The sequence below is a fragment of the Pseudopodoces humilis genome, chromosome 23 (genome assembly GCF_049639895.1).
Source record: "Pseudopodoces humilis isolate 2021_Gansu_Grassland_sample_001 chromosome 23, ASM4963989v1, whole genome shotgun sequence".
In the NCBI taxonomy this organism is placed as follows: domain Eukaryota; kingdom Metazoa; phylum Chordata; class Aves; order Passeriformes; family Paridae; genus Pseudopodoces; species Pseudopodoces humilis.
The window spans coordinates 2,633,478-2,644,521 of NC_142222.1; the positions used below are offsets into that span (position 1 = coordinate 2,633,478).

The 11,044-nt window shown below is 40.4% G+C and overlaps 1 protein-coding gene across 1 annotated transcript; it reads left to right on the top strand.

Moving 5' to 3' along the window:
- The first annotated feature begins 2,370 nt into the window (after positions 1 to 2,370).
- On the top strand, positions 2,371 to 10,619 carry RNFT1 (ring finger protein, transmembrane 1). The gene is made up of 9 exons (XM_005525701.3): positions 2,371 to 2,467; positions 4,170 to 4,570; positions 4,908 to 4,984; positions 5,390 to 5,490; positions 6,109 to 6,262; positions 7,928 to 8,086; positions 8,870 to 8,935; positions 9,352 to 9,453; positions 9,644 to 10,619. The coding sequence occupies exons 1-9, from the start codon at positions 2,463 to 2,465 to the stop codon at positions 9,776 to 9,778; spliced, it is 1,200 nt and encodes a 399-aa protein (XP_005525758.1). The 5' UTR covers positions 2,371 to 2,462; the 3' UTR covers positions 9,779 to 10,619.
- Positions 10,620 to 11,044: the final 425 nt, after the last annotated feature.

The window sequence follows — 11,044 nt, forward strand, 5'->3', positions numbered from 1 at the left end:
AATGAAGACAAACCAATAAAGCCTTTGAATATTCAGGACATTCTGCTATTCTACAGACTTACCAAAAAGCCCATTTTTTTATCATATCATTAACTAAAATTGCTTTCCATGTATCTGAGATCAGCTCCTTTAAATTCCACCACAGATGCACACCTCATTTTAAAGCACCAGTTCCTTCTGATGAAAAAAGGTGATACAAAAGGTGAAGATTGTAATCCCTTAACCTGCTCAGGTTTCTGCAGAGCTCCTTCAGGACACAAAATATGTTCTTCTACTCTCTCTGCCTATAAAACAAGCTCTCAGCAGCTTCTAGGACAGAGTAACTGTTGATACAGAGGTAAATACTGAGCTGCCAGGGCATCCCAAGCAGAGTTCCACAAGGATCAGAATTTGTTCCAGTGTTTTCATGCACTGAACAACCCCAGAAAAAGCAGGTGCACACTGATCAAAGTGCTGATTGCACCAGTTAAGAAGGTACTACCACTTCCTGGGAGGATGAGAAAGTCTGGGATACTTCTGAGTGTATAAACAGCTGAAAATGTGCCTGGGAACTCTGAAATTTATTGGCATCCTGGGAGTAGAATCCAAAAACAGACTGGTAAATTTATCACCAGGTATTCCATGACCTAATGTGTCCAATGCCCCTGGGAAAAGACTTCCAATTTTCTGTGAATAATCTCCCAAATCCCTCTTGTGTCAGGAGTTACTAAATCCAGAGGTCATTAATGGCAGCAGGAAAACATACCTGTTAAATAACAACATCTCTGAAGAGTTACACACCTTCTAATGAGCTGTGAATTGAAGATAAATCAGCAAGTGACCTTCATGAGCAAACACCACTGATTAATAAGCTGCCACGAATTAAGTTCATATTTTCAGTGCATGTGGCAATGAGAAACAGTTTGAGAACAACGTGGATTTAAAGCTACATTTTTACTTTAAAGCATTTTATAATTACAAAAAAGAAACAGCTGAACAAATCTTTTATATTTATACCCTTCCAAGCGATGTACAGAAGGCATGCATAATTTCCAATCATAAAACACTATTTAAAAATAAAAGATTTATAATTCCTTTCCCTGATTTGAGAAGCAAATTATGATTTTTTTTCAGATTGTCCTTCATAATCCAAACACGATGCGAGTGACTGACTGAGCAAAGAGTGGGAGAATGAACAATATGGCACAGCAGAAGCCAAACACAACAGGTTTGTGTTATCCTTGGAAGGATGGGGACATGGCCATGAAATTCTTTGAGTGCTTTCTGCCAGGCATCTGAAATCTGCATTGGTGCTAACCGAAGCAGTATTGGGATAATTAGACAGAAAAATTGCACAAATGAGAAAGGTCTTCTGAGTTCAGAGGGCCTACAGGAACAGGAGGCCTGTGGGTATGTTTAATACTTAAGTATATCTGTAATAACCAGCTCAGGTTTCTTCCAATCCATCAGCCACAGCCTGAGTGAAACGCAGAGGATATGTGACCTGAACTTTCCAGTCAGGAAATTCTAAGCAAAGTTTCCAAAAACATCATAAAAGTAGACCAAATTGCCTTCTCAAAACCTACCTCCAAGAGACACAGAGATGCAGCCAGTGTTTTCAGCTACTTCCTTGAAAATAAAAGAGCAGCTTTGTTGTTAGATGGTGTCACTGAACACCAGGCCACTTAACTCTTCCAAACACATAGTTTTTTACTTCATAAGATCTGTGTCTAAGGGCCCATCCTCTCCCTCTCCAGGGGTTACTGACCCCACAGCATTATTGTATTTAAACTTTGGAATTAAACCAGCATTTCTGTTCTAACTCAAAACAACACAGCACCATTTTTCAAAGCTACTCAGATATTAGTCCCACTTTCCATGTGAGCTGCATACCTAAACACTTTTTCTAGAAAAATATCTGAGCCAGGGAAAACAGATGCCATTTCTGGACGCAAACTAATTTATTCAAGAGCATATTTCAAAAGAAAACCTGTATCTATTTCATTCCAAGCATCTCCCAAGAGCTACAGCAGCATTAACTAGGGCAGCGCTTTCCTCAGGTTTCCTGGGAGGCAAAGCCAATTTCCAGACAGCAGGACTCCCTTAATCGCCACCGACAAGTAATGATACCGCAGTACACATATATTTTTATATACATCCCTTCATCTCCTTCCTTATTATTACCTTCCCAGATTAATTTTAATTGAGGCTTTCAATAAAAAGCAACAGGAACCTCCCCCCTCGTTTTGGCGGGGTTGAGGCTGAGGGGAGGCGCCCCCCCGACCCTCACGGGCCGTGACGGGGCGAAGGCCGCGGCGTTGCCAGAGCAACGCCCAGCTCGAAGCCTTCCTCCTCCTCACTCCTCTTCTTCCTCCTCCTCCTCCCCTCACGGCTCCTCCTCTTCCTCCCCCCGCCGCGCCCTCTCACACCCCCTCGGCCCCGGCGATGGCGGCGGGCGGCGGCCGGGAGGCGCCGGGCGCCCCATGAGGTACCGGGGAAGGGGCGGGAAAGGGGCCGCCCCCCGCGCCCCCTCACAGCGCAGGGCAGGGAGGGGGACATGGGGACGCGGCTCCGGGATCAGCCTTTCCTTCCCTGTGCGGGGTCCCGGCGGTACAAACCCACCCGAGGGGTTCCCGGGACGAACCTTCCTGAGGAGTTCCCGGCGGTTCAAACCCTCCCGGGGGTCCCGGCGAGGTGCGGGAGCAGCTCCCGGAGCGCGGGGGGAGCAGCGGCCCCGGGAGAGACGGGGAACGTTCGAAGGGGCCTTTCTCAAGAGCCTTATTTTAGCTAATTTTTGGAGGGGAGAACGAAATCTGTGTGGGTGCGGGAGTCTTCTCTGAAATCCTATGTTATAACTCGGTGATTTGAAAGTTTGCTCGGCGTACTGCCAGGGGCGGCTGCGATCCTCCAGCTCCGGCTTTTTAAACACCGAGCTGTCAGTTCTTGCAGAACCCGGCCCCAAAACACCAACTGCAGTGCAAATGAGGTGTCTTTTTTACTCCTTCCTGTAAAAACATTGCTCAGTAACACTGTTCACACAAGTCAATACCATCACTGCTTCATCGCGTTTATTCATGTGCAAAAAAAATACAGAACGAGAATTTTGGTTGTTTTGAAGTATGATGTCATCTTTGGCCAACAAAAAATAGTAGTAGGAGCAGTATTTGTAAATATTAGTATGTTCTCATATTAATGTGTTAAAGTGGTTCTACTCTTTAATGTTACCTTCTTTTTAAAGGCTAAAGAATTTGAGGTTTGTGCAAATGCATCCAGAACCTTTTGGTGTGCAAAACCAATTTTGCTTTGTTTTTGTATCCCCAGTGAACCTAGCTGTGAAAAAAATAATTTCAAAGAGGAATCTGTAAGAGTTTGAATAAGGAGGAGGATTATAACAACATTCTCAGTTTCAATATTACTCCATAGTGACAAGTATTGTGTCAAATTCAGCTTCAAGGCATTCTCCAAAATCATTACTCTGATGTCACACCAGTCCAGAGAAGTTGATTTAACCCTGTTTGATCTGTGTAAAGATTCACAGAGAAGTGAAAAACTGCCCAGAAGACAACCAAAAGATGCCAAAGGAAAAATAAATCAGACCTCATTTGGCTGCATTTCATTTTTCCCTCTTTTAAATGCTTCTTAGAAAATGGCCTAACCTGGTTCTGCTCCCTTCCCCAGACAGGATAATCTCATTAATCTCATAATGGCCCTCAGTTTTGAGCATGCACTGGCTTTTGACTGGAAGTGTCTGAACCAGAGCTCACCAATTAATGGTTGCATGGAAATGTACTCCCTGCTTCCTTCCCATCAGTGTTTGCTCCTTTTCTGGCCCACTGCTGTTGCTATTTTTGTGAAATTATGCAGCACTTCCAAGATCTCTCCTGTACAAGCCAGTGCTGGTCTCCTGTCCAGCAGGTTTTGCTGTTCTGATTCACACTTTTAGCTGTTCCTAAGGCAGCCAGGTCACTGCAGGCTGGGAAATCAGCACGTGGAGGGAAGGAAATAATTTTACTATGGGACACAGGAGGTTGTCTGTCCTGTGGAGAGTGGGTGTAAACCAGAGAACAAACTCAGGCAGGATCTCAGAGAATTTTGCCTTCATTCAGTCGCTCAGTACAACCTACTGGATTTTTATTTTCGTGAACTATTTATCTATTTCTTTAACTGTCCCTGTTTATATCCCGCTCTAGGAGACACAAATTAGAAAAACCTCCAGGAGCAAGCTCCACCATGCAACCCGACTGCGCCCATCTCCACAGCATCCAGGGGAGCGGCGGTGACTCCTCCTCGCCCAGGCTGTCGGGAGAGGGCTCCTGCCACCCCAGCACCGGGGACGTGCGCATCCAGCTGAACTCCAGCGCGGGGGAATCCAGGGAAAACGCGAGCTCCCGGGCCTCCAGACCGGGCTCCCAGAGCCGTTCCCACGGGCACGCCCATGGCGAGGCAGGGGGGCTCGAGGAGGCAGCCCCGGAGCCGGAGGAGCAGGGCGGCAGCTCCCTGTCGGAGCTGCGGTACCTCCTGCAGTGGCTGCACAAGAGCCTGCCCTACCTCCTGATCCTGTGTGTCAAACTCCTCATGCAGCACATAACTGGTAGAGTAGAGCAAAATCAGCTCGGAGGGAACAGACCCTCCTCCCTTCCCCCCGTCAAGAAATGTACTAATAACCATGCCTGTAATGTAATTCAATTTATTTTTAGCTTTATTTTTATTTGCTTTATTCATCAGAAAGTGAGATTTACTAAACTACATTTCAGTGGCTTCTGTTTCCTTTGCTGGCATATGTACAATGTGCTTAATTATTCTGGCTTGAGAGTCTGAGCTATTAATTCTAATTACAAAGACATATTAGAAGTGGCTGCTTTTTAACCCAGTTCAGTGATTTTTTTTTTTCCTTTTCATGTTTATAACTGATCCTATTTTCCTAATAGGCATTTCTCTTGGAATTGGGCTGCTAACAACTTATGCATATGCAAACAAAAGCATAGTAAATCAGGTTTTTCTCAGAGTAAGTATCACCCTATGCAACAAAATTTTTTAAGTTAAGCAAGACTTAAACAAGTTAATCCATTTTTTAAAGAAATGTGAATGGAGATGCTGTTTTATTTACTTAATAATATTAGGTATTAAGATGGAATTTAAGTCTTAATGCCTCTGTACAGTGGAGCTACTCAGATAACAACGTTTGCAAATTCAGGAGGGGGGGATTTTTCTCTGACTTTGATTGTTGAAATCACTTTTTTGTAAGTTATGTAGTAGCTTCTTAACTATTCTACTATTTTATGGGGTCTAAACCCCCTGAGGTAAAGTCCTCTGGTAGTAACTGCTCTGGTGCAACAGACTGGGTGTTTGGGATGTGTATCAGCACTGATTCTGAGGCAAGGACTGCAGTGTCTTTACAATCCCCTTGCAGGAACGGTGCTCCAAGTTGCAATGCACTTGGTTACTACTCTACCTAAGTGGATCATCTCTCCTCTTGTATTACACTTTCCACTCTCAGTCCCTGTATCACAGGTAAGTAGAGAAACAGTTCTACCCCACCATAAGTTACTCAGACATTAACTGGGGACACTTTATCTGCTGTTTTTCTTTAATTATGGCATTGGTTTCTCTTTCACTTTAATCTCCATTCCTCCCCTTCTGCCAAATTTAACAGGTGCTGTCCTTAAAAGCAGTATGATGGAATTTTCTAGACTCCATACTCGATTTAGTGGCACTACTGTGTCACAGAGACCATTCCTGGCTTTGATTCCCAGCTTTGACCCTTGGGAGTACCAAATGTGGCATCCTGGTGCTCCATGGAGTTTATGACTCCAATTGATTTTTCCCCCTTGACCATTCTGTAGCTGCAGCCTTGGCTGGAAATCAAATGCTAAATGCCATACTGAGACAGCAAACTGAGCTCTGGTGGATGGGGGCTGTGATGAAGATACAGCAAAGAAGGTTCCAAGATGGAAAAGTTGTCAGAGATCTTCAGTGATCCATTTACAATGAGCAGTTCATTTTCTTAGCAAATGTTCTCCCTTGGTGTAAACCAGGTTTCCTTTTTTAATTAAACCTGCTGTGATAATCTCAGGTTACAGTTTCCTCTAAATAGGGTGCTCCAGTAACTTCTGATACTTCTTTTTGTAGCTTAATCTTCTTAAGCCCCACTGTGGATTTTATGAACTTTTGGGAGGTGCTTTGGATTGTGGGAGTCACAGACTTTATTCTGAAATTCCTCTTCATGGGCTTGAAGTGCTTTATTCTCCTGGTGCCTTCTTTTATCATGTCCTTTAAATCCAAGGTAAGGAAACAAGCTTGTAGTTTTGATTCCTTGTGAAGATTCTCTTATGGTAAAAGTAACTAATTATTAAATTCTACCCAGAGAAAAATCTTTAATTAAATGTCTGTATATAATCCACTACTACACTGTGGGCAAGAAAACCCTGTGGATTTCATGTTCTTCTCTGCTTGGTGCTAAAAAAGGTTTTCAGCCTGATCTGAAACAATTGCTTGTATTATATCCTTGGATAAATGGGTTTATTTCTGTCTCCAAGTTGGGGGTTGAAGCAAACCTTTTATTTTCTGCTCTGTAGGAATGTGTACACGGGCAGTTGGCCTGAAGCAGCTGGAGCACAGCAAATTTTGCACATGCTCAACAAGAACTGTCAAGATTTTAAGATCTGCATGTGCAAACAGCTGTTTTTTTCTGTCTCTTCAAAAGTAATCCTGAATTTTCTTTGTTGTTAATAAACTTAAGGAATATTTGTGTCAGATGAAGGAATTTGATTCATAGCTTAATTTCTCAAATCAGTGAGGTTTAATTTTCTCAGAAGCTTTCACTCACTGGTGGTGTATTTATTTTTATCTGCTTCCCAAGGTGAGGCAGGCAAAACCAATTACATTTTATCTTAAAATTGCAATTACTAGTGCTGGTTCAGAAAAAGTAAATTAGCAAGTACAGTTTGATGTGGTAGCATTTGAACAGGATGTTTTGGGATGTTTTTATCTCGTATAATGTACCAGAACAAGTTCTGAGGTACAACTGGCTTCTCCAAATACTGATATATAATCAAGATCTCTATTTTTTTTCTACAGCTAGTGATGTAACATGCAAAAAAGTTATTGAAAATTCCATTACATCAACTGTGGCTAAATTAAAGAAGAAATCTGGTCAATAGTGACAAACTGTGGCATCGTCCTGTGAACTTTATAGAAAGAGTTACAAATACAGTTTCAAGAAAAACTTACTTTCTTTCTTTAAAAGCTAAGCTAAATATTTATGATTATACATGTACACACACAGTGTTCTGTGCAGGACACTTGTGTTTCGTTATTCACTAATTTTTTGGGTGTTACTGAACGCTGGTTACCTGTTCAGTCCAGCTCCCCTTTTGCTTCTCTCCTGGCTCCACAGTTTTTATATCACCCCATCCTTAAAGAAGTTTATTATCAGAAGATAATAAACAAGTTTCTTAGACAGACACAAAACTGTTTACAGGAAAAGAGTTTGTAATGTATTATTATTAACAATTAATAACTATTATTATTATTAATAATTGTTTGTTACTAAAAGAATGGGCCTTATTCTCACTTTTTAACCCTCAATGAGGGACACAACTCTGGCTCATGACAAGCTGAGCTCTGTGACCAAATTTTCACGTCACTTTACTTTTTGTGATGCTTATGAAATGAAGTCTGATGGCCTTGTTAAGTAGGTAGGCATCTGCCAAGCTATCCCAATTGAGACTATAATTTGATTTTCTGCAGTCCAGCAATCAACTCTGCTACTCTTACTTGGATAGTTGTGGTGAGACTCATCCTCTGATCTTTTTTTTCTGTGCTACACATTTAATTGTTTCATTATGAGAAGAAGCTACTCCAAAGAATAACAATGCATCTTTTCTGTGTATTTTAGAAATCCTTGGAGTTGTAAATCTTGAGCTATTCCTTTGCATGTCTTGCTTAGGGCTACTGGTACATGCTGTTAGAAGAACTCTGCCAGTATTACCGTATGTTTGTCCCCATACCAGTTTGGTTCCGTTACCTCATCGCCTATGGGGAGCTGGACACTGCACTGGGATGGACCCTTGGCATTCTGCTGGGCCTTCTCTACCTCATCCTCAAGGTATGCAAGCTTTATACTCTTCTCAAATTTTATATAAAATTCTCAAGTGATTGTTCTGCAGGAATAATCACTGGAGGGTTACAGACACAACACATTTCTGGAAGTTCCCCTCTGTACTCACTGCCAGATTGCTTCAGTTTTACTGATGCAGCCTTCCAGAAAAACTGGTTCAGGACTCAAAATCATCTTTATCTAACAATGGATTGGGATTGCAAAGCAAAGGACACAGCTGCCATAGGTCCCCTCACATCAGACACAGAACTTGCAAAAATAAAGATAAAATTAACAGCTAAAAGAGTCACCATTTTCCAAGAAAGAAAATTTTCTCTGCTGCAGTATCCTGTGTGATGCTAAACAAGTTAAACGTGTTCCCAATGGCTCTCTGCTTCTCCAAAGAGCTCATCTGCCCCAAATATAACCAGTTTGGCTTTAAACATGACCAACACTTCATCATGCTCTGCTACTTTAAATCCAGGACTAAAAGACCATTGCAAATATGATAATAATAATGCTGATACATTTGCACTCCAGTGCTTCATTTCAGAACCTTAAAAACCACTCTTAAAAACCAGACTTCCACCAGGAAAACTTCAGCCTAAATTCTTCGTTTGGTTACATTTCAAACATTTAAAATAGGGTCAGTCTGAACTATCACTGTGCTTATGTGACTTGAACATCCAACCAGCAATGAGACTTCCAGTGTTGGAATCAAAAGCTTGAGAGCTTTTTAGTTTACAGTGAAAAAATTCTTAAGCATAACTCAAGTTTCCTTTCCCATTTCAGCTTTTGAGCTTTTTTGGACAATGGAGAAACTTCAGGCAGGTCTTACGGATATTTTTTACACGCCCAGTGAGTACTGAATTCTCTTATGACTAAACCATAACCCCAGTTTCTATGAAAATCCTTTTACAAATTCTTCATTCCTGTTCATGTTGTTTTAGCAATAAACAAATGCATTTTTAAATTAATCCCTGTATACTCATTCTCCCATTTCACAGTCTGAGTTCCTCGACTGAACGATAGTGTTGTCACCTGAATGACAACAAAATCACCCACCAAAAATATTTGCACACCCTTCAGATAAAAGGATGTGAAATAATCTTTTTTGTCCTGCTTCTGCTTTAAAAATTAGTGATGTTTCTTTAGATGTGGGATTTAAGTTTCCCTGCAGCCCTTATTCCAAATTCCTTTCTGTCCTGGTATTTGGGTTCAGCTTTTTCATCCCCTTCAAAATTAATATTTGCTGCAAATCCTTTGTTTTACAGCACTATGGGGTGCCAGCCAGCAAGAGACAGTGCTCTGAATCTGATGATATTTGTTCCATTTGCCAAGCTGAATTTCAGAAGCCTATTCTGCTGATCTGTCAGGTAATACACATAATCCCATTTGTTGTTTTGGTTTTTTTTTAAATTAAAGAATATTTTAAACTACTATTATACAAGACAACATAAAAAATAGATGAGTGTATGTTTGATGATTATTTTTAGAAATCAGACTGTACAAATAATATAAATGGAAGAGCTTAGAAGCTCTAAGTTGTCATTCTTTTCATTCCAGCACACATTTTGTGAAGAATGCATCTCTTTATGGTTTAATAGAGAAAAAACCTGTCCACTCTGCAGAACTGTTATTTCAGACCATGTTAACAAGTGGAAGGATGGAGCCACATCTATGCATCTCCAGATTTTCTAAAGCTTGTCAAACAACTTGGGTTCCAGTTTGTTTGTTCACACTAAGGTTTTTCAGTTTACTGCAGATTAAATTGTAGGTGGCACAAGGAAGGAGTTTCCAAATTGCAGATACTGTGTATTTAAAACGGTGCAGAAAATGGCAACTTGACCTTTTTAAGTAGAGATAACTGAAGTTCTCAGAATGAATGCAGAAAAGCCAGCATTGCTTCTCTTGTGATTCTCATAGGAAACAGTCAAATCCTAGAAATGTGTTGCATTATTTCTTAATTCAACATTTTATTTTAAAAGTTTAATAGGGTTCCAGACTGTACTAAACTGTATTTATCCTTCTAACACAACTCATGCCAAAAGGTCAACTTACTGATTTTATTAAGGTTATGAGCAAATTTTATACTCTGGACTGCAGTGAGAATTAGAGCTGCTTGTCACTCTTGGCATTAAAGATCTTTGATGCTTGCCCAGTAAATAAAAGAAATGGGCTTATTAATGCACCTGAACAGCAACTATTTCTCACTGCACCTGTAGATAAACACAAGAATAAGATACTTCCCCTTTAGGTTCTTTTAGGCTTCTAATGGATCCTTGGCTTAATCTTTTGGCTTTAAACCAACCACTGATGTTAGTTTTTTACTTAGCATTTTATAAAGCTGTTATTTTTAAAAGAAATCTTTAATACTATATTTTTGTCATAACAGGAACCAGATTTTCTTACAGGAGACAATCTATTTTATACTCTATTTGCAATTTGTAGTTTGCGTAAAAATCAGAGAGAATAAATGCATTTGAATCTATTTGTTTGGTGCATGTTGAATAAAGAAAGAAGATTTCTTATTGTTTTGGTATTAACTCATATGTAAGCACTTAACTGCTCACTGCCAGATATATTTTTCTTGTTAAAGAAAACAAAAACCCTTTACATGTTACAATTTGTTCATGATTAGTTTTTATGTTATTTCTAGCACTAACTTCTCTGTAACCTCACTTTTCTTCCCTGATTTTCTTTTTTTCACTTTGCTATTCAGGTAAGACTAAAAACATCACTCAAATGATTCTGTTACAGGGAAGCTACATTTAGTTACCATTAACTTGAGCTTGTCTTGCCTGAAGACATTTAGAAAACTTGTGAATTCAGGAAAAACAATTAAATAGTGAAACAGTTGAACACCCTAAAGGTACAGCTTCAAGGGCAGAATCCAGTATTCAGAATAAAAATCTAATGAGATGGAAGATTCAAGCTAAGAAATATCATTACATGTGGCCTGTAAAG

Bases quoted from the DNA above. Each gene is read 5' to 3' on its own strand.
- RNFT1 (XM_005525701.3), top strand. The intron at 4,985-5,389 runs GTAAGTATCACC...ATCCCCTTGCAG, and splicing joins TAAATCAGGTTTTTCTCAGA to GAACGGTGCTCCAAGTTGCA. The intron at 5,491-6,108 runs GTAAGTAGAGAA...TTCTTTTTGTAG, and splicing joins TCTCAGTCCCTGTATCACAG to CTTAATCTTCTTAAGCCCCA.